The sequence below is a fragment of the Balaenoptera musculus genome, chromosome 10 (assembly GCF_009873245.2).
Source record: "Balaenoptera musculus isolate JJ_BM4_2016_0621 chromosome 10, mBalMus1.pri.v3, whole genome shotgun sequence".
NCBI lineage: Eukaryota > Metazoa > Chordata > Mammalia > Artiodactyla > Balaenopteridae > Balaenoptera > Balaenoptera musculus.
Window position 1 is genome coordinate 60,832,806 of NC_045794.1, and position 24,611 is coordinate 60,857,416.

General features: G+C 34.0%; 1 protein-coding gene across 1 annotated transcript in view; it reads right to left on the reverse strand.

Moving 5' to 3' along the window:
* Positions 1-10,815: 10,815 nt before the first annotated feature.
* The window catches only part of KCNC2 (potassium voltage-gated channel subfamily C member 2), a 195,823-nt gene continuing 182,027 nt past the window's right edge, over positions 10,816-24,611 (reverse strand). The window contains 4 exon segments of the mRNA XM_036866244.1: positions 10,816-11,537; positions 16,138-16,302; positions 18,378-19,082; positions 19,085-19,304. Of these exon segments, the coding sequence (XP_036722139.1) occupies positions 11,401-11,537; positions 16,138-16,302; positions 18,378-19,082; positions 19,085-19,304 (1,227 nt within the window). The 3' untranslated portion in view covers positions 10,816-11,400.

A 24,611-nucleotide genomic window follows, 5' to 3' on the forward strand; every position in this document is an offset into this window, starting at 1 on the left:
TCAATCCAGAGCTCATGTATTATACTCATGTCAAGCACAATTTAAAGACATTTCCCTTTGTCTAAAAATAAGCAGAACTAGTTTGCAAAATATTTAAGAATATTGCCTCATTTTTTTCTTTTTTGGCTAAAGAGAAATATGCTGTCATTTCTTCCACCTTATTTTAAAAAAAGCACTCAACTCCAGATTTCTCATCTGCAATTGCCCTGTTTCTCTGTTCTCCTTTGTAACAAGTTTCCTCAAGAAAGTTTCTCTATGTGCTATCTCTAGTTCTCCTCCATTCCCTTAAGCCTATTCTAATCAGAATTTCACTTCCACACTGCCACCGAAGCTGATCTTGTCAAGGCTGCCAATAGCCTCCTCAGTGCTAAATCTGATGATCAGTTTTCACAATTGATTATTCCTTACTCCTTCATTGCTTTCATTTCTAAATTTTCAGGTCCCTGCATTCTTTTAGTTTTTGTCCTACCTGTTTGCTCATTCTCAATCTCATTTGTTAGTCCTTACAATCTCTCCTTACCTATCCATGTGGAAGTGCCCCAGGAATCAGTCCTTAGATCTCTTCACTTTCTCGTCTACACATACCCCCTTGGTGATCTCACCCATTAGGATAGCTTTAAATGCCATCTTTATGCCAGCAACTCCCAAATGTTTGTCTTCATCCCAGACCTCTTACCCAATATATCTTTTACCTAATAACCAGGCTCATATATACATCTGCATACTTAAACTATCCACTTGGCTGTTCAGTGGAAACCTGATATGTAAATATTTATTATTTTATATTATTATGATTTTTTATTTTTGTTTTTTGTCTTGTAGGATCTCAGCTCTCCAACCAGGAAGTGAACCCATGCCCTTGGCAGTGAAAGCAAGGAGTCCTAATCCCTGGACCACTAGGGAATTCCCAGAAACATTATAACTTATACATAAATTAAAAATTCATTTTCCTAAGAACCAAAAATAAAAAGTTCATCAATTTATTTTCTAAGGAAGAAATCTACAAGTAATAAATATAAATATACTTTTTGTGCCTAGCCATTTTCTTCAATAATTGAGTCTTTCACAGATTATGAATATTTTAGAGACAGTGCTATAAATTTTTGAATGTAACTTTTAAATTAGTAAATAATGTGTTTCAGAAGCATTAAATAAAGTTCTCTCTTTTCCCAAATGTACTCTATTCTCCTTAATTCAAGGAAAAATATGCCAAGTCACAACCCTCAAGGAAGAGTTATTCTATCTTTGTTCATTATTATCTCAGAAAAGAACAAACCCAAAGTCTTGTGTTACTGCTGTTGTTAACAACATTGGCCACTGCTTCCCCCCTTCTCAAGCTAAATGAGGGCATGTTTTCCACTTTCACAGTATTGTGAGAAATGACTAAGAGAATAACCATGTTATTAAAACCATTACTTTAACCAATTCAGAGTAAAACCTCCCCCTAATGTGAAAAATAAACAGACAATTCCACTTTTGTGGATTTGGTATTTTCTAAAGAATTCTTAATAGACTAGGGAAGTACCAGCACCACCCAAAGATTATGTCTAATTTTGGGTGGTCTTAGTGTGACCTGGGGGTAATCTTGGAATCTCTTAAGCCTACTTTGCAGAATTAAATAGAAATTATATATATACATATAATATTTTTATATTATTCAGGAAATATGCTAAGACTTTCCAATCGTATTGAAACCTTAAATTACCAAAGAGATTCTGCTGACTTCTATTTGCTGTTATAAAATGTAAATACCTCCATCTCTGGAGATTTAGTCTGTAACAAATTTTTTACAAACTTTTGAAAGTATGTTCATGTTGATGCCAGGATGAATTTGAAAGGAAGATTTCATTATCTTTAAAGGCAATTGGAAATGGGTTTAGAAACTGTTGTCAAAATTTTGTCCCATGTCTACCACACACAAAAAAATCAACACTAGAGAAAAAATTACAAGTTACTACACTATAAAAATTCTTTGTAAAGAAAAAATAACATAATAATAATTATAATCATAATTGCAGTTCACATTTACTGAGCAGAATCTCTGGATACAATACTGTGCTAAGCATATTGCATGCATTTTCTCATACAAAACTCATGACAAAATTATGATGTAGATATTATTCTCAGAAGTTTACAAGTTTCTATGAAATTTATAGTTTAAATTACTTGTCCTAAATCATAGCTAGTAAAGGATGAGAACAAGATTCCAACTCAAATTTACTTTGACTCTGAATGCCATTTGCTTTACCATAGGTTAAGTAGGTTTATCTACAAAGCACAGTAGGACTTAATTACTTGTGCTAATTAAGGGGAGGGGGCACGAGAGGAGATCTGTAAAGTGAATTTCTGATCCTGGGAGTTAATTCTGGCATTGCTGTTGAGAAAGTTTAGATAAATATAAAAGAGGTTTAAAATAGAGTAACCATAGAATCTGTGCCAAATTGAAGTTTAATCCAGATAGCTATTAGTGTCCAAGAAGGTCCAGACCAATAGGTGAGGCAGGGCCGCAAGAGGTCCAGGGACAATGGTGAACATGGTGTCTACCGTATCCTAGAGACTCTGTGAGGCCCTGGAGATACTGAACAAAGGAACCAAAGAAAATAATAAATTGTTGACTATAGAGAGGTAAAAAGAAGCCAAATGATAAAATGTCTTGAATGGCAAGCTTAAAAGTTTGCATTTTATTCTGATGTTGATATATGTACAACTAGGAAAGAACATAGTGAGATACAAATTTCAGAAAAATCAGTCTTAGTAACAGTTCAATTTAATAAATATGTATTGAGATTCTTCATGAGCCTGGTAGTGTGCCAAGCAGTGGAGATAGAGTGATGAATGCCTGCTGGGGGACTCCAAGGGACAGTGTCCAGAAAAAGAGCAGATCTAATTAGATCATTTTATCATATTTTTGGCAGTAAAATGAAAAGAGATGAATGGCAGCAACTTATCAGTTTACTTACAGCTCCCTTTCAATTTAATCCTTTCAAAAAAGGAAACTTAACTGTTTCAAAAAAGGAAAGAAGCTGATTTTTATTCATTTTCAAATTATATTTATGATATTATTAAAATCTTCTAAAGATTTATTTCAAAATTAAAGTGACTAACAGAGTGGTTGGAATTCCTCCCCACTCCTACCCAACCCATGTAAGTCCTCAAAGTTTTTTTTTTTTTGTTTTTTGTTTTTTCTGTGATTCACCACAACTTATAATATCTACCAAGGAACTGTTAAAGACAAATTGCGTCATACTAGTTAAACAGGCAGGGAAGATTTTATTTAAGACTACTGCAATAAAGGAAAGAGATGAAACTCAACTACACTGAAACAAAAGTGGTAGAGATTTTAAGCCCCGAAGTGAGCTAGTGAAAAGTACCAGAGGACATTAGAGGGGAGGTTGGTTAATGTGATTCGGCGTTTGCTAATTGGCACTTAAGAAAGTTAGGCTCCTACCTTCCCACAGAGACTAGGAGTTAGAGGTGCTATCTTTCGTGATTATTACATGTCAAAGAAATGGCTCCCCGGCCCTTGAGAAAGATATTCCTGGGTTGTAGAACTGGCAAGAGCTAGGAGAAGACTTACACTTCCAAGGGGCAGAGAAAGAATTTACACTAGCAAGTTTTCAAAAGTAAATGCTCTAAGAAAAGGGCTGTCAGGGGCCGATGGCCAGGAAGAAACATGTTTTGTGGAATTGAGGGGAATGTTAAGGCATCTTGGTCATAACCATAAGTTGGCAATTCAAAAGATAACATTCGTGTCATGAAACAGTCTCATAGTTAAACCTGGTTTAGTTGGATGAAGGATTATTCAATGGTGTGAGGCTGTAGAAGTTTCTGCCTATGGATCTCGAGTGAACCACTTAGGTCAGAAGATGCTTTCTAAGGAGTAATTCTGTGTATCCTTTTTCCACAGGTCCAACATACCGCATGTCAATACCAGAACATTTGGTGCCAAGAAAAGGTGATATTAAAGGCAAATAATCTTGTTTCCCCTTAATATTTTGACACTCAATGTTATGTTTGTTATGCATTATCAGTTCTAAAAAACAAGTAGATAAATCTGAGCCTGAAGAAATTTAATTTTGGAAAATAAACCTTATAATGATATTTTTCCTAGGAATCTCATTTGTGTCATTAAGGAGTTTCACATTAAAAGGCAATGTGTTCTCAGTAGTACTCTGTCATGTGGGGCTCTTATAATAAATTTTTAAAAACTTGTACAAATACATTTTACACAAATCAAAACAAATATAAAGTTAGTGGTATTTTATATTTTGACAGTCATCAGTTGGTTCTGAAAACATTTAACCTTAACATTAATGTAAAAGTAAAGAAAGGATATTTCTTTGTCAAAATTGAAAGAAGCAAATAAAAACAGAGCATCTAAGAGAAAATTGTCTAAATTCATTCTTCGCTAGGGAATGTGAAAATTGATGGTCTCTTCTCTAGCCCCCTGTGATGTAATGCAAACCTTTCAAGGTCTCCAGTGAAAAGAATGTCTGGTCCTTTTGTGCAGAATTTGTACTAACATGGCTTATGAAGCAGAATTATATAATTATTCCTTTACCTTTGACTTGTCCTTTTGTTTATTTCACACTAAATGACCTTGTTTCAGGCAATATTCAGCGTTTGCTGCTTTATCTTTGGCTTTTCTTTGTCTCTGAATATCCAGCGGTATGTACGTGTGTGTTTTAATCATTATTATCTTAGATTCTGGTGCTCTCTACCAGCCATCCATCCAGAATTCCCATGATTTTTTTAAGCTTCCTGCCAGCACCCAGTGTGATAAGGAACAGCTACTGCAACAGGAGAAAACATCATTGTAGAATGTTTAAACTAGTGCCCTTTGTTTCCGGAGAGAGAAAATTACTGGTAAAATGTGAGCTTTCAGGGAAAAAAAGAAAAAAATAAAAAATAATGAAATATACATTCAGTCCTTAGGTACTGACTTCATGCTTAATCCTTTGCAATAAAATTACAGGTTTTGTTTTGTTTTATTTTTGATCAGAAAATTAGGCGTATCTTTAAGTAATATACTTTCTCTTGGCCATTAAGAAAGAATTGGTTTTAAATAAGAGTTCAGTTCATTGTTAACAGATCTCAAAAGGAGATAAAAACACTGAGACCATTGATTAAAGAAAGGTTTAATCAAAGGTTTCAGAAACTACCACCTTCAAATTACATTAAGAATCCTTTCATATGCTAGCTGTTTCATGTCACTATTCACCACTCCTAAGATAAATGTGAAATTTTCACTAATGCCAAAGAAATTTTAATCATTTTGGTGTGACAACTCTTCCTGGCTCATAGACAAAAGTCTAAGTGTTTACCAAATTTATAACAAAGATCAAAAAAATTGAGTTTCCCTCAAAAATAAGTTACTTGATCTTGAGTTACATGGAATGTCCTTATCTCATTTTTTATTATAAGAAATATACTGAGAAATGAAGATTTAAACTCTATGGATTTATAATACATGCACAAAATTTTTTAAAAATGGCTCCTCAAATTTGGAATCACATTTAAGGACTATGAAAAAAAAAAAAAGAATTTCCTAATGAAGTACTTGGTTGGTCTGCTAGTAAAAGACTAGCTATACAGTAAATAGGGGCATGATATTTCTAAAATCTATAATAGCTTAATTCATGCTAATTTTTTCTTTGTTCTGTTTCATTTGTTAATAATATATATGCTAAGTCTTCTTTAAAAACAGTGTATGTCTAGGACTCATCTCCAGATATAATTTCAAAAGTTTAGAGTTGAGCGCTGGCATTAGTTTTTTTAAAGGACACCAACAGTTTTTCTGATGCAGAGCCAGAATTAGAGATCAACATAGTAGATGGAGTTTTCAATGCTAGGAATGTCTTACTCATCTGTGTTGCCCTGGGATGTTTCCATGAACGTGCACATAGAACACCGCACATGAGCAAGAACGAACAGAGGCTAGAAAGGTAGTAGGCCAAATTGCAGCATGACTTGAATGATAGGTTAAATACACACACACACACACACAAACACACACATTAGTATTATAAAGTGAAAATAACAAAAGGGAAAAAAGGCAAATTGATAAAACAAAAACATTTGATTTGTGGAGTGGAAAATTATGGAATTATAGTTAATTTTTTTATTTTTTTTGATTTCTATAAGAGCTTTTACTATTTTTTGTAAAAAAAAATTACTTTTACAGAGAAAAATCTGTTGGTGGATAATCAATCAACATACTTACAGCTTGAAGTGAAGTGACAGATTTATAAATAACTCCTGTGTGGTTCACATGATTGACAGTAAGAAGATGAATTAGGAGAAAAGTAATTCTGATAAATATGTCAGGGGACCAAATAAAAAAAAAAATGAGTGTAAATACCAGCAGCTGTGCACCTTGGTATTTACCCAGATGAATTGAAAACATATGCCCACACAAAATCTGAACACAAATGTTTGTAACAGCTTTATTCATAATTGCCAAAACTTGGAAGCAACCCAGTTGTCCTTCAGTAGGTGACTGGATAAACTATGGTACATCCAGACAAGGGAATATTATTCAGCACTAAAAAGAAATAAGCTATCAGGCCATGAAAAAACATGGAGCAACCTTAAGTGCGTACCACTAAGAGAAAGAAGCCAGTCTAAGACTACATCCTATATGATTCTAACTGTGTGACATCTGGAAAAGACAAAACCAGGAAGACAGTAAAAAGATTAGTGGTTGCCAAGATGAGGGGAGGGGTAAATAGTTAGAGCACAGAGAATTTCTAGGGCAGTGAAATTATTCTGTATGATACTTCAATAATTGATTCCTGTCATTAGACATTTATCAAGTTCCATAGAATGTACAACACCAAGAATGAACTCTAATGTAAACTATGGACTTTGGATAATGATGCATCAATGCAGGTTCATCACTTGTAACAAATATCACTGGTGTAGGATGCAGATAGTCGGGGATGTTGTGCGTGGTGGGGGGCAGGGGATAAATGGGAACTCTGTACTTTTTGCTTAATTTTGCTGTGAATCTAAAACTGCTCTAAAATATAGTTCATTTTAAAAAAATTGAGTGCTAAGTACCTGGGATCCTCAATGGAAAATCCATAGTCTTTGAACATTTTAACGTTCAAAATGCATATTCACTGATCTGTCACTTTGACATGACGGTTTGATAAATAAAAAAAGAAATCATGTAATACTAATTCAATTAAATTATTTAATTTTTAGACAATAATGAAAACAATTATTTTAGGGGAGAACAGGAAGTAACAAAATTTAAGATCAATATTAATGACACGGCAACCATGTTAGAGAAAATTTGTATAAATCTATAGTTTAATAGTGTCCAAGTATTTAAACAATTCATTAAATTTTGGCAGGGGAAATTGGAAGGAAGGATGACAATTTTTTTCAGTAAGGAAAATTTTAAACCACATATTTTAATCATCATAAACTGCTAAGGATTTCAATTTTTTAACAGATTCATTTAGCTCTAAATGTCTTCAAGCATGTTATAAATCCTCCAAAGTCCCTGCTGGGTACTATAGCCTTTTAATATATTCATTGTCTCTTTCCAAGTTAAGTTCACTGTTGCTATTCAATTCATCTGTCTTGTGATTTATTTCAAAGATAAAATGAATATCTTCACTTTTCATTCATGGCTATTTAATCTTGATTTTTTAATCAAAATTTGATGGCAATTATCATCTATTTAAATGTATTCTTTCCCCATCCTACATATTTTCCCTTTTTACAGTAAATCCTACATCCTGACACCATCATTAAAAACTTTTTATCAGTAATTATATTTAGACAGATTTCCTTTTCTGAATCTCAGTTTCTTAATAGTCTCTTAATAATCAACACTGAGCACTTTTAGACCTAGAAAAGATTTTGTTGATGCATTATGGGAAAGTGTTGGATTACCCAACCTTATTTCTCTTTTCCATTTTACCTTTCCTCTAATCCTGTTGGCATCATAGAATTTACAGGATAAATTTACACATAACCCCCCCAATACAAATGGAATGTCAGCTACGTGTGGTGTGCTACCGAAACCGTGGTCCATTACCCAAAAGTGAGACAGAAGCCATCTTTGGAAGATAAGGTATTTACAACAAGAGGCTCAGTAAATATTTAAACCATAAGAAACTATGACGGGGAAATTATCTGTGACACAGTTTTGCTTCTGTGATCCTTCACTTCACCACCAATAAAATGAAAACAAAAAGTATTTACCTCCAGAATCTCTGTGATGATTAAGTTGGAAAGTGTAAGTGAAAATTCAGTATTAGTCATAAAATGCCATATAAAAATCAAATACCATAATAATTCATAATTTTACCACTTCCGAATCATAAGAGAAAAAAGCACTTAGAAAAGGAAGACACTGGCTACATGCCTAAGACTTAAATGAAAATGTGAGCTATGTATGTTTATAAATCCTTTAATCTCAAATTTTTTATAATGTATGAGTATTTGGTTTGGTATCATGATGCATAAAAATAGTAAAGCCTGTTGAAAACTCCAAAACAAAGAGAAGAACCAAGAAAAGAATATGAAGAATTTAATCAGATATGCTTCAAGTTTATCCCCAGCTTATTTGCCTTTTATTCTTCATTTCAATTATTTACATTTCCATCGATTATCAACAAGGATGTGCATGCACCTTGAGATGTTCACAAAAGGTCCACGATACAGAGGTTCATAATCAGGTTATATGTTATATTCAGAATCCCAGAGGAACTAATAGATTCTGGAAATACTGATTAAGCAAGATGAAGAATTCTTATACAGTTTCAACTACAACAGTTTTAAAGACAAGTACAAGCTTAATTTGCCACAAAACACAAAAAAGTAATTGATTGAAGAATATCTCTTTTATGCAAAATATACATTTTAGGATATAATTCAATTAATATTCTACTATATACTGACATTGTTCCTTGATCATTTAATAAAAAAATACTCTCATTGCCAGAATTTTATTTTTTGTAATATTAATAATTGAGGTAACAATGACAAAGCACTTAAACTATAAGTAATATTAGTGAGTTTTTTAAGTCAAACAATTTTTCATAACTTAAACAAATGTGGGATTCAAAATAGGTCAGTTTTGATAAATAGGCACTGAAAATTTCACAACATAATCTGACAAGCTGATCATATAAGTGGTTTATTAAAAAAATGATACAGTTAGTGTTTGTGGATCCAACCAACAAAGGAGAAATAAGGGAAATTAAGACAGACCTATACTACACCAATATCACTGCTTTTATGATTCACAGCACAATCTACTGCAACTCCATGAGGTGGTAATTCACAGAGGTATGGGCCTTACTTGAAGCTCCAGAGATGTTGATCATGAATTCGGCTTCCTTTGATGTGAGATGGCCAAAGCTGTTGACCCATGCACACACGCTGGTATTTACAGTTGTTTCATGGACGCTGGCCAGTCCACAAGCAGACCACTCATATGGGGAGCACCAAATGAGTTCCAGCCACAGTTCTTTTACAAACTTTTTATGCCTCATGAAGACGGGAGGATCTCTTCCAAGTGCAACCTGGTCACATCAGGGCACATTCAGCAGCAGAAATCTGTTTCCAGTACAGTCCTTGGTATGGCTAAATTCCACAGTCCCTTTTTCAGCAGTCAAAAATCCATGATAAATTCTGTACAACACTGCAGTCAATAACAGCAGCACCAGACAGTATATTAATTTCTTTACCATAAGCTGTGTGTAATTATAACTTTCTATGTGTGGTGTTATCAAAAGCATCACTGAATCTCTAAATATCAGATGTTTATGTCTGGGTAAATACATTGCTGTACAAGGTCTTTGACATGCAGGTCATGCTCTAGGACTTGGGAATATAAAGTAGTACTTGTTATGTGGCCAATCATAAAAGTGACAATTGTCTTCCTAACTGAAAATAAACATGAGCATTAGGAATTAGCAGTCTCTAGGATCCTAAATGCCTTAGAAATATTGTTTATCTCTCAATTTATAGTATGACATTTTTCCTCCCTCTCATGTGCAGTACACCAGACACACTACTGCTATTGCATTTGTAGGGACGTGTAAACAGAATTTCTTCCACTTGGACTGAATAAGACACCCTGGGGGTTTCATTGGAGTGAACAAGCAGAGAGGCTTGTTCCAAGTAACAAAGAAGGCAAGGGGCAGGGGAGAAGACCCAGTACTAAAATCATGAACACCTTATCAAGGCATTTCTGTGCTTCATGGAGACAGATGGCATATACACTTAAGACAGGGAGCTAAGACAAACGGACAGAACAACATACAGGACAAAGCACCTGATTAAATACTGCCTGAAAATCTGTTTAATCCTGTGAGTCAGAAATTTAAGGCTGGTCAAGAAAGCTACCTGTGAACAACAATGCTCCTTGTTGTTTGCAAAAAAAAATTAATAATTAAAATAAAGGAATGGGGTAAAAATGACAAGAGCTTTGAATGATATTTGGCACTCTGCCTCTGAAAATGATGACAAATTCTGGGATTTAAAAGAAAATATGACTCTAGTACCAAGCAGCAATTCCTATCTAAACAATGCAAGCCTGGCTGGCAGTTACCTTTCTCTCATGTTTTGTGCCTTCCCCAAGCCATTAAGTAAGAGATCTGGCCTCAGCTTGCGTGTAACCAGTAATGACAACCTCTTTGCAGTTATCTGTGTGCAAACAACCAGAGACATTCAGAACTCCAATACAGCATTTTGGAACAAAAGTAAATCAATCAAGAAATTAAATCTTTTAAAACAAATATTTTTTTCAAAGAATAAGAAAAAAAAAATGTCAAGGAGAAACTCGCCCTCCATGCCCCACAATTCAACATGCAGAACAGTCGACCAGTGCTTTCACATCAGCAGGATGGTTCGATGCAAGTACACATATCCCGAGCCATCCATGGTCCCCGAACTTTGCGACATTGCTTTCAGGTGATAGAGACAAGATGGTCCATGCAAATGAGCTGACCAAAGTCATGTTGTGAGCAATCAAAATAGGATCCCAGACATCTTCAGAATGGTTTAGAGAGTCACAAGAAATGAAGTTCCCATGAAGTGGTTGGCATTTGGAAGCACACTGGTCTAAATATATCTCCCTGAAGATATGTTTATGTATTAGGGTACTGGCCAATATCTGATGCTATCTGTCATTTTATTGCGAAAGGAGATCAGGGCAATTAATATGGAGAAGTAGTAGCACTACCAGGATAAGATTCATTTAAAGCAGGATAGATTTGTTGGCTACCCAAATGGCATTTCTGACTTCAGATAGTAGTATCATGCAGGATTGGTACTGTATTAATAGAGCTTGGAGTAAGTCTATGTTTAATTATTTCCATTATGGGGTAAACAGTACTTGAATTAAGACAATTTAGCCGACTGATGCAGTTTGGTTTACAAGATAGATGGGATGGGAGATCGAGAGCGCCTCAGAGGACAAGGAGAGTTGTAGGGTGATGTTACTGGAGAGAGCCTCAGAGCATTGCCTGCCAAGCCCGCTATGTTGTTTAAGCTTCGGGATTTTTCATATCCTTTTATGAAAAAATGCACAGACATCAGTTGAATTCAACCAGAAAATAGACAAAGACAAACAATATCATGCAGGGTAATCAAAAGTGCTATTCTGAGCTCAAAGAATTTGTTTACAAAGAAATTCAATATTGAGACAATTTACTACTCTAAAAAAAAAAAATGAAGCTCACTGTAGCTGTCACTTCCAAAAGATTAAACCAGCTATCACAATTACTGTGCAATACTTCAAAATCTATTCGTTCGCAGATTACAGTTTGTATTGATGTAATTTTGGCATACACAATATCAGAAAGCTTTTAAGAATTAGGCAAAGCAACTTAAGTAAGATATAAATTTGGCAAATATTTTAAATTTCAGAATATGTTCCTTAAAAAAAAATGAGCTATTTTTTCTCTTTTCACTTTTATTATTACCAAGTTAATAAAGCATGCTTAACTTTAAGTGGACAACTCTTTTCCAGCATATTTAATCTTCCAGCCTTATGAGGTTAAAAGGATGATTCCTAAATAATGGTTTTTAATGCCATTATCTAGATGATGTAGAATGAATGCCCATTTCTATCCTTGTATTTAAAAAAAAAGGTAAAAAGAAAAGAAAAGAAAAGAATACAAATTGAGTGATAATTTTTAGTAAATTAAAGTCTGATTTTGATTTGATATTTTCAGCTGACTCTCCTCTGCCAGGAATTGAGAACAATTGATCTTAATCCACCTTTTCTTTCTATTATCGTGCATTCTAATCTTTTGTTCATGATCATCATGAACTTACAGAATGAAAGATAACTTTCCCACAAGCTCTAACCTATTGCTTGGCCTTAGCTACTCAGAAACACCCCATCAAGGTCACCTTTGGAAGGATTCATATATTGCAGTATTTTTTATTAGAAAAGATTAGAGGCAGGTAAATGAGGAAGGGAGGTACCTAGTATAAAGTTAGAAGTAAAATTGTCTTAAAAGCCAGGCAACTATATGCTGAAAAAAGTAGTTATATTATACAGCTTAGCAAGTAAATGTTCTGAAAAATCCACTGAAAAAAGTGTTGTAGATAGGAAAACAAAATAGCTCTACTGTGGGGTAAGGTTGGAATAATAGGAACCTCTCCCTACATATACACCCACAAACTTTCAGCAGATTAGATGTCTTCTTTGATATTTTTGTAAATGGAAATTTTATGTCCTCCATTAACTACAATAAAGTTCTCTAGGACATAATTTCTGCTAATGAGAAAATTATCTGCCTATATATTTTGTTAGTATTTTGAGCTATAAAGCCTGGGAGGTGGTATATATTTCACTCTCCTCTGGTGGCTTATGGAATAGTTAATGGGAGAATGTCTTAAATAATTAAAAAGGAATTGCAAGTCATTTTTTCTTACATAGGGATCTTCACATGCCTGGTGGGCTAGTTATCACTACTCTTCTGTAATGCAATTGGAAATATAACTGGGAATTGTAGAAAGAATAATTTATACAAGTTGACTTGGATTTTTAGTATAACCGAAAAATGTAAACTAGACTATAAACATTGATTGGTTTTGATTAAAAGCAAACTAGTGAATATGTATGAAAGAGGTTGTTAATAACTAAAATCATCCTTATAAAAATGTACCTTTGTTCCTCACAGTCACCATGTTCTCTATAAGAACTTCCAAAAAGGTAAAAAATCTGTTTGACAATTTACATTAATCATGCTAGTTACATTAAATCTTGGTTGCCATTCTCAATTTTTACTTTTCTGAATTATAGTTATTAATATAAATATTATTTATTCTATTTATAGGTCTTTTATTCTTAATAACTATGATTTCAATGTCCATTTGAGAAGGCTTCCTTTATAATTTAGTAACAAGTATTTAATTAGTAAAATTATAAGTTATTCATATAAATATATTGTTCCTTTATTTTGCAGGTTCATTTATGAACAGAAAATTTGATAAAATTTTGCCTTATCAAACTTCTACTGAATGGAATGACTAAAAATATAATTCATGAGAATAAACAACATTGAACCCAATACATGGTATACATTTTATACAGCTTTTAAGAGCACATATTAATTTGGGGCAGTATTGAAACTGCCTACTCATGTACTATCAATGGGTATGTTTGTGTTCATGTAAAATGATTTCATAAAACTACTATATAAATGAAGACACAGGTTCTAAGTTTTGGGAGTTTACTCTTTTAGGGAATCCACATGTTTTCTTAATGTATGCCCAACTACATTTACATTTGTTGATAGAAAAATAATACAATGGGAATCCAGTTATTTTTCTCATCTACATAGGAGAATTTTCATAACTCTAAAATCAGGTTAGTGTAGAAACCAATTTGAAAGGCAAGGAAGAAATCATATAGGAAATAAATATCTGAGTAGGAGTAATAGGAGACATCTCTAATCTACATAAAGGAAAAAGGAGAAGAAATAAATGGATTTCTAATAGACATGACAAAATAAGACACTGAGAAGATTAAGTGAAATTAGCCAGAAATGTTACCAGACCTAGGAAAAGAACACAAATCTGCAAAAGAATTAAGCAAGAATGAAAACGAAGTTGATTATGGTGAGAAATGACAAAGAATAAAAAGCTCATAGATGAGTATTCAAAGATGTTCTCACTGATAAAATTTGTATTTGTGAAATAAGATTGAATGTATAGTTTTCTCATATAAACTGAATATCTTATGAATTGCTTTGCTTATGAAACTTTGCTATTTTATGGAAAAACTATATAGTGCTTTATAATTTGCAAAGTCTTTTTTCATATGTGATCCCCTTTGACAGTTTAAAATTCAAAATATTTTCTAACCTGGAAAAAAAAATTCTATCTAGATCCTTAAACATGTAACCCTAGTATAAATACTGCATGTGATACTTTATTGAATGATGCTCAAAATACACATAAATCTAACCACATATTAACATACAATACATATATACATATATAAGTATATATGTATACACATGTATAGTGATTTAAGATTACAATGCACTTAAAATACTATGTTCTATATTATTATTTAGATATTATTATTTATATATGTACCTCTATTTTGCTCAAATACTATGATAGAATATTAACTATCTTTATAAAATATTTAAAAATTGTTGTAACATGATATTTAAATGTAAAATAGCAAAAAATCAAATAAATCTATTCAGATCATTGAAATACATTTTGGTGCAAGGGATAGATGTAGAGATTGAAGTTCTTACAATAAAGAAGGATTTAAAATATTACATATTAAAGAAACAAAAGAAGAGTCCTTTGTCTTCTCTTTCAGGACTCACAGGTATGGAGACAGAAAGAACAATATAAAGTGCCCAGGAGAAATGAAAGAGAAGCACAACATGGGTAATGAGCTATTTCAAAGAAGTAGTCATCACAAAATAAATATTTTAGGCTTAAAATGGTAAAGTATTCAATAGGAAGAAACTGCAAATGAATAGCAAATAAGCACATATTTTTAAAATGCACTTGCACTAACATGAAAGTTTTGGAGTGGCCTTTTCATTCAAATTCAGTCAACTGCATAAGAATTATTATTTTCTTCATAAGAAATTAGTAGTTCTTTCTCAATTCTGTCAATAAAACAGAGAAAATAACCATGGCACTAAAGCCACTGGAATTCTCAAAGTAGAAGGGTAATCTAAGAGCATACCAGCACTTTGACAATGGTGGGTTATAAGTGGTCACAAAACTATTCTTAAGGAGAAGAAAAGGGTCCAATTGTCAGTTCGTAAAGTTTTACTAAAACAAAACAAAGACAAAACTAGCACCTAAGGAATAGTCATAGACACTTGGCACAATCTAGGGAAACGAAACTGTGCTGGAGTGGAGCTTCAGTATCCTGTTATATTCCTTAACAAAGATGTCTGTCCAATATAATGTATTCATTCCACAAATATTTATTAAGTATCTTCTATGTGCCAGGCACTGTTCAGTGTCAATTAAAAAAATAATAAACTTAGAATTATTACTGCCCTGAAGAAAAATTCCGTAAATACATTTTGTAAGTACACAAGTAGCCTTTCCAGTGATTGGGTATATTGTTCTATATGTCTGAGGATTTTGTACCTTAGCAACCTTCTGACATTCAGGTAAACCACTGCGAAAAATTGCCCAAATACTGGATAAGAGACAACTAGAGTACGTTTAATGTTTTACTTTGAGAAAAGCTTTATTATTGTTTTAAATTATTAATTACTTATCAAATATATGCATAGTGTAAATTAGTGAGTTTAATTCATTGTAGGAAAAAAGATAACTTTTAAAGACTGCTGAATCCATTGTATTAAAATAATTAGACGAGTGACTTAATTTTTAAATACTTCATTACAATTCTGCCCATAGACAAATGAAAAACCAAAATATAAAAAAAGAAAGAGGGGGAATGAAATGCCTTTTAGATATGACAATCAAGTCAGCTGTTATGTATTTTTAAATGTTTATAAAGAGAGAAGATATGATGAGGAAAAGAGCACCATGATGGCACAGTTGCTCCTAGAAAATAATGAAAGAGCATTTTACAGCACTCCATATATTTGCAGCATTTAATTGCTAAGTCACCTGTTAGGATCTGATTAAATGCATGCCTACCTTTCCTGATCCCTCCATCAGAAGCACACGTGTAATCACCTGTCGTCAGTAGGAAACATGTTTCCCCTCTTCTGTGTTTGTCTCTGGTACTAGAGCGTCTGATGGGGAGCCTTTCTGGGGGTGATAATGGCGGCTCACTTCCTGTACTGTCGTCACCTGATAACACTGGTCACAGCACCATGCCCATTGACAGACAGTGATGGATGAGGAAATGAGACAGTACAAAGAGTTTACGCCGAATGTCCATAGTACAGTCACTTGATATACAAAACACAATAATCACATCATGATAAGAGAAAGAATTTTCATCACTCATTACAAAAATTTACGTGGAGCAAAATGGAAATGTATTGAAAAGGAGAGAAATGTTGTTTGGGAAATTTTAACTTCATTTTGGATTTTATCTAATAGGACAATAAGTTTTACAAAATTAATGTGAATTCAAAATAAGTGTGATAATGAAGTAGCACACAAATTAATATCTTTCCATTTTTGACATGTTATCTAGTTAATGCAAATAGACATCTTTGAAAGTGGAGCCTACTGAAGGAAAAACTCCTAAGTAAATATTTGTCTTTGCAGTGCTTTAAGACACATGCTTTTATTATTTTCTGAAAGTAATTTTCCCCAAAAAATTGTAATGAAAATAATCCTGAAGTTCACAAACTTTATGTCCAGTTTCTCTATTTTGAGGTGACATAATATTTTTGAGCATACCAGTGGAAAAAGATCAACATCTCAAATGCCCTTGAAACAACTGTTTACTTCTATATGCTTGCCAAAGACTTTTACATCCTATCAGCCTAGATACTAGCTTATAACAATGTTTGCCCAGGCTGAGAGTGTGTCCTCCTTTCCATGCCCTTCATACGGGCTCTGCGCAAGTACGTGAGAGCAGTCTAATGAGAGCAGCAACATCAACTAAATTTCATCTTTCATAAAGACATTCCTGGCATAACAATTCTCAGATACATATTGACAGAATTTGCAAAACAATCTACTAAATAAACATAAGGACTGTGAATAAAATCTTTTAAAAAGCAGTTCAGTTCCAGCCAGTTTTTTTTTTTTTCCATCTACCTCATAATAACTTTTGGAAGCTAAGGAGGGAACCTGTGAAAATGTCACTTGCCTTTTCTGTTTGTTTGTTTGCTTGCTTGCTTTGTTTAATTGGTGTTATTTCTAAATAACGCAAAATTATTCACATGGGATTATAGTAAGTCATTTTTCTACAAGAAAAAGATCAAACTTACCTAAGTTATAGGGAATGCATATATCTTAACTTTTCATAGTGGACAAAATCTAAATTGTGTAAACTACAAAATATTTCATCCGTAGTAGACATAATAGACTAGAGATGACACTATTGACTATCACTTTGGCAAACTGAATGTCAATTTACAATCAACCCTAGATTATCTATGACAATAGAGAGGAACAGCAATCCAACTAATTCAAGCAGTAAATCATCCAAAACTGAGTTCTGGGAGGGAACAAAGCCCAATGCAGAGTGCATAAAAAAGGAAATCCACAGAGAAATTCAACCTTGCCATTGATTAGCCAAAGCAGATCATCTATCCCCTGAATAATGTTGGGCTGATTATATTACATAGCACCTTACCCAATCTAAAGGGATTATATTGAAATATCCTAATTTAAGAATAATGAAAACTTAATGAACCCTCCATAATATTACTGAGGAAGCTATTTACTTTGAAAAGGGACATCTTACATATCACCTCTTTGGTGTTTAGGCCTTTGAAATGTAAACGTCCATTCTTCTTACATATCTTCTTCTTGTGAATTAGGTTAAAATGCATGGCCCCATGTGGCAGAGATAAAACTGAGACAAACACGCCAAGCCAAATGACATGGAGATCAACATTTTGAGAATGAAGGATGGAAAATGTCCAGTATTGTACCATCACATCGTGCAGGGAAACAAAGAAACATTGGCACAAAAGCAACAAACAGGCAAAAGAAAAATTGGTACCATCAGCAAAGGGCATTCCCACTAAAGCAGGAGAACTCTATAGCCAGCTATGCAGACTTCTACTTAGGATTCATTTAGAAAAGCTATAATCTAGCTATCTACAAGCCTGACACAAACACATTTTTTGTGAAGGGGTAGAACGGAAAACTCATGAACATTTGTGGAAAATGAGAATGCTTGTCTTCTATTTCAGGGACATACTGGTCTATAAAGTATTTAATGGCATGCATTTGAAATTGTGCCTTACCTGATCTGTTATGTTCCGGAAGCCGATTGTCTTTGCCCAGACATGTGTCACCTTGTGTGCTATTACAGGACATATTTAATTCTGTCTTGCAAAAAGTAGGCGAGGTTGCCTGAGGGGCAGGAGGGATGTGCTTCTTTCTTTTTCTTGGAAGTTTCTGCTTCGCCATTGCCAAGGAGTAGTACATTCCAAAATTGTTGACAATGACAGGCACCGGCATGGCTATTGTCAGTACTCCAGCCAGAGCACACAGGGCTCCCACAAGCATGCCTGACCACGTTTGGGGGTACATATCTCCATAGCCCAAGGTAGTCATGGTCACTACAGCCCACCAGAACCCAATAGGAATGTTTTTGAACTGCGTGTGCTCACTAGCTGAAGGGTCATTGGGTTGAGCTCCTACTCTCTCCGCATAGTAGATCATAGTAGCAAATATCAAAACTCCTAGAGCCAGGAAGATGATCAGCAGCAAAAATTCATTAGTACTTGCTCGAAGAGTGTGTCCAAGCACCCTCAGACCTACAAAATGGCGGGTGAGCTTGAAGATTCTCAGGATCCTCACAAACCTGACCACCCTGAGGAAGCCAAGTACATCTTTAGCAGCTTTGGATGACAGCCCACTGAGTCCCACCTCTAAGTAGAAGGGTAGGATGGCCACAAAGTCAATGATATTCAAGAGGTTTTTTGATGAATTCAAGTTATTGGGGAAAAAACAATGCGGACTAAAAATTCAAAAGTAAACCATACCACGCACACTCCTTCTACATACGTCAAGGCAGGATCCGTTTCGATTTCATACTGTAGAACGACACTTGTGCCATTGATGACTGGTTCTGTCTTGTTTTTAACAATATTGAAAGCTTCATGTGTCTCCAGGCAAAAAGTTGTGATTGAAACCAGGATGAAGAATAAAGAAGCAAAAGCAATAAACTGTAGAGAAAAAAAAAAAAAAGAAATAAAAGAAGAAACACAGAGTGATCTAATCATAATATATTTCAATCTAAATGTATCAATCCCTGTAGAAGAAAAAGTATAAACATATATTTGAAGATTTCACTTGGCATGTTACTCAAGTGTAAGAAGACATGTGTAGGGAACATTCATTAGAGTTGCACTGATGATATGTTTCAAGTTCTGTTTTCAGCTTATATAGGTAAAAAGTTTTGATTTATGTTGGAAAATAATTTGACTCTTTTATGTAAGACACTATACCTGTGAAAAGAGCATAAAAATCCTTGCAAAAGAATGTTAAAGGGCAACAGGCTGAAAAAAAAATAAATGTAGACAATGGCTCCAGATATTTTTTACCATCCTAGAAATCTTCACATATTAGATCAAGATTTACAACCATAAATATAAGGTGCAGTCCACACTGATAGAAATTTGGTAGCCACCCATATTTAACTGTATGTTTCTTCTATAATGTTCAGATTGTCATGAGGTATGAACATGAAAAAAAAAATTTGAGCTATGTTACCATTTATATTATATCAACTTAAGGCAGAGTCTTGTCCAAAAAAGCAAATCTAGGAAGAGTAGGCATCAAGACTGAAGAGAGAGAAAGAGTTAAGGAACAAATTAAAAGGCAGTCTTCTTCCTGTCCTGAAAAAGAACTCCAAATGTTAAAGTAGTATGTTATAAAGTTGCGGGTTTTTTTTTTTTAATTCAACATTTCTTTGGTCAATAATATATGAATACACACCTACTAATATAGAATAATAATAAAAGTTCTCACTTATATAGTTCTTACTAGCGCCAGACACTCTTCAAAGCAATTTATGTAATTAACTCACGTCAACACTCATAACAACACTACACCATCACCTTTTACAGTCACAGAGTTTGTCACTTCTCCAAAGTCATAAGATTACAAAGTGATAGACCTGAGACACTAACTTGATAAGTTTTGCCCCCGATTCTGTTCCCATAACTACCAAACTCTCAAATGTAGAATACAAATATGTTGAAACCTTTATTTATCTTGGGATCACATACTTCTTAATATTAAAGATCTGAAAACTTGAAACCCAGTTGTTTTAGTAAATGGCACTGTTGCCATTTGTCAGCACCAGAGGCTTTCAAAGAAGCTGGCAGATTCCTGGTGCTCTCTGATAATGCTCTTAGATTGAGCATGCTTAATGAATACCAAGAGACTATTCCTTGAATGTCTAAACAATGAATTATTCAGGGGGAGGAGGTCATCAGTCAAGTGGAGGGAGGCCATTATTTAGAAATAATAGGGTATATCCCAAACCCAAAGCTCTTCCCTAATATCCTGCGTCTCAACCATGACATTGAAAAGGTCTAAGTTTCAAGACGAGATTGAAACCACCTCTTTTTTTTCCCCTGGTTGATCTTCAATGGACGAGATATACAGATCTCGCCAAATACATAAGAGATACACAAAAAGACTAAAAAAAAAAAAGGAAAACTTTGGCCTGAGATTATCTGCTTCAAAGAACCACCCCAGGGGGTAAGGGCAAGATAGGGGTAAAGAATTAAGAGGTACAAACTACTATGTATAAAATAAGTTACAAGGATATATAGTACAGCTTAGGGAATATTATCCAATCTTTTTAATAACTGTAAATGGAATACAACCTTCAAAAGTTGTGAATCACAATGCTGTACGTCTGAAACATATGATATTGTGCATCAACTATACCTCAATTAAAAATAAATGAACCACTCCAAATTATGGACTTGTTTCTATGCACTGTGTCAGTTAGTACATCATTCATATAGTATTATAAGGCATGTCATTTTCAAGGCTTTGACTGATTTTTCCATGCCTATCTTCCAACTTCCCTTGTTTTTGACAGGCGATGAAGTGAAAATAAAAGATATATATTAAGGTGGCTTTTAATCTAAAGCACTATGAAAATATCAGAAATCATTATTATGTATATTTTAGTATACTTAAAAAATATAATTATTACCTCAGTACGAATTACTAGAACCTGATATTTATGTTCATTAAATGAGTTATGTTGTCAGGAAAAGGTCAAAGAAGTCTTAAGATACCACACTTGGTGGTTGGGATTTAAGTAACATGAATCATATTGTACTTGGAAATTATTTAAATTGCCCACCCATATTCCCAGAAAAGGAATTTGCTCACACTCATTAGAACACACCTGGGGAGCTTTACACAAATGCAAATTCCTTACCTTCACGCCAGATGTCAGACACAGATCCTCTTGTCTGGGGAGATGGAATTTGCATTTAACAAGCTTCCTAGGTGATTGCTATGCATAGTAAAATTTGAAACCACTGTTCAGTGTTTTTTCAACAGACTGATAATACAAGATTGATAATTCATTATTAAATGAACTGGAGCAGTTTTTAAATTACAAGAATTTGTAGACTCTTAAAAGAGTCTTCCTAAACCTTAATAAGAATAGTCCACTACCTCCTACGTAATGGGATGTTTAGGGTCTGTGTGTGTATGTGTGTGTGTGTGTTGTGACATAATTCTGGCTTCTACACAAATACCTGTGAATAAACAAAGCAACGGAATAGTTTCTAAGTAGACACAATTCTAAGACACAAAACTTTAGAAACCAAAAATTGTCTGTTTTTATGTCATTGGAACTTGCATTTATAAATATTTTTATTAGCATTATTTGAAGAACTACATGATGATTTTTGTATTTGTATTATTCTTCATTGTAATCTTTATAACTCAGTATATCTTTAGCTTTTAAAGACTTTGTAAATCTGCTGGAGTGTGATAACATTATAATGGGAAACTAAAAAGAGTATAAAGAATGGAAACAAACTTTGATATTCCTGGAAATATACAACATTCACCTTAGAAGTACATCATTATTTTGCTTAAAAAAACAGCTAGATAGGTCATTTTTTATTTATAAAGGCTAAGGACACTAGGTATGGTCTAGAACAAGAGTTGTAACTGAGAACGAAAGTATGCTTCATAATAACATGGTAGGAAATTGGAAGTTGGCCTCTGTCAGCCTGCAAGTGAGGACCTAGGAAGGAAGTTGAATTCTGAAGAGAAGGAAGTGGAAAATGTCTCTAAAGAGAAGGAGGAGAGGCCCATAATATGAGCACAAACAATTGAGAAATCCCCCACAGGTACAGCAGCAGAACTTTGGGAGACCAATGGAGAATATTAAATTCTAAGATGAGGCTTGCTCTGTTATGCCTTCAGCAAAAGGTGGTTGTACAAAACAGCTTGGTGTTGAAGGTGCTTTGAGTAATGAAGGCGTTGGACCATGGGAGAACAAAAAGAGGACATCAGTCAACCACGGGAGGCAAAATACGTACTGAGATTCAAAACCATAAGAGAGTAACAAATAAAAGTAAAACGTAATAAGGAGAAATGCAGCTCCCAATAAAGTCCTTGGAGATATTGGGACACAGAGCTTCCCATGGAATGAAGAATAGGATCTCAGTTTATTAGGAACTTAGTTTGAGTATCAAATGAAAGGGTGACTCCAGAAACCTTGAAGATCTAGAATTACCCAGAGGCCGCATTTGGATTCCTTTAGCAAGGAACTTGTGCACTTTATCTGAACTTAAATCTAAGAGTCTTGGATATAGAAAATGTCTTCTTTTGTTCCTCACTCACTGAGTTAAGCTGAGATGGGTAAATATGAGGTTAGATTGAATAATATTAAAAAAAATTAAAAAGGAAATAAATGGGGAAAAAGAAGGTTTTATTTGTTTTCCTCTTCACTGAACTGGGAACTGCTTAAGGACTGGAACGATGTCATATTCATTTCTGTACCTCCTGCTTCTGTCACAATAGTTAGTATTTAGTATGGCTGGATGGATGAATAGAAGGATGGAAAAATTAATAAAAGAATAATAAATTAACAAAATAATAAGGTAGACTATATTCTAGTGGGGGTAAAAATGATGTGAAAAAAGGAAATAACAGAAATGAAAGTGTGCATATTGAAGCAAAAAAGCCAAATTTACAGCTGAAGCAAACTGAATTGGCTCACAGGTCCAAATGTTGCCAATGTTAGCTTCCATTCATTCTGTTAATGAAGCTTGTATCTTACCAGGGAGTTGGGGAAGAAACTTATACTGCCATCTTTCTCTTCCTTTTCCCCTGTGATAAGACCACAGACTCCTACAAGCATTAAATGAAAATAAAAAGAGGCATGTTAAATACTAATTAAAATGTTAGAAAGCTTTCCAGACAAAATGTAGCATGTTGACTGAATTCACAGAACTGATATTTCACCCAAGGCAGTTTCAGGCTGGGAATATCCTACTAAAATATTGGCTTGTGTGTCCAGTGAGTAGTTACTTTTTCTCCAGAAGTTCAGTGCCCATGCTTAGCAACATAGAGTGCCCCAAACTCTCTCTCTCTCCCTTTTTTTTTCCAATTAGCAATTATGGAGTAGAAGTCCTCAGCGTCCAGGTTCTACATAGAAGGTATTATGTCAATCAACCTCGAAGCAAACATTCAAGTAGACTCTCCAGGTATATATAATAGGCTGAGAGAAACGGGGAAATTGCGGTATATTTTTATGTTTCATCATTTTCTCTTTCAGGTTAGCATTAAAATATATGTAACTGAACTCAGCAACTAACATTCTCTAACACCATACACAAAAATAAACTCAAAATGGATTAAAAACCTAAATGCAAGGCCAGATACTATAAAACTCCTAGAGGAAAACATAGACAGAACATTTTTTTTTTTATTAGGACTATTCTTTTTTTCGTCTAGTTTTATTGAGATATAATTGAAGAGCACTCTTTGACATAAATCACAGCAATACTGTTTTGGATCCATATGCTAATGTAAAGGAAATAAAAACATAAATAAACAAATGGGACCTAATTAAACTTAAAAGCTTTTGCACAGCAAAGGAAACCATTGACAAAATGAAAAGACGACCTAATGAATGGGAGAAAGTATTTACAAATGATATGACCAATAAAGGATTATTATCCTACATATATAAACAACTCCTACAACTCAACACAGAAAAAACAAACAACTCAACTAAAAAATGGGCAGAAAAACTGAATAGACATTTTTCCAAAGAGGAAATGCAGATGGGTAACAGGCACATGAAAAGATGATCAACATCACTAATCATCAGGGAAATGCAAATCAAAACCACATGAAATATCACCTCACACCTGTCAGAATGGGTACCATCAAAACACAAATAACAAGTGTTGGCAAGGATGTGGAGAAAAGGGAACCCTCGTATATTGTTGGTGAGAATGTAAATGGGTGCAGCTGCA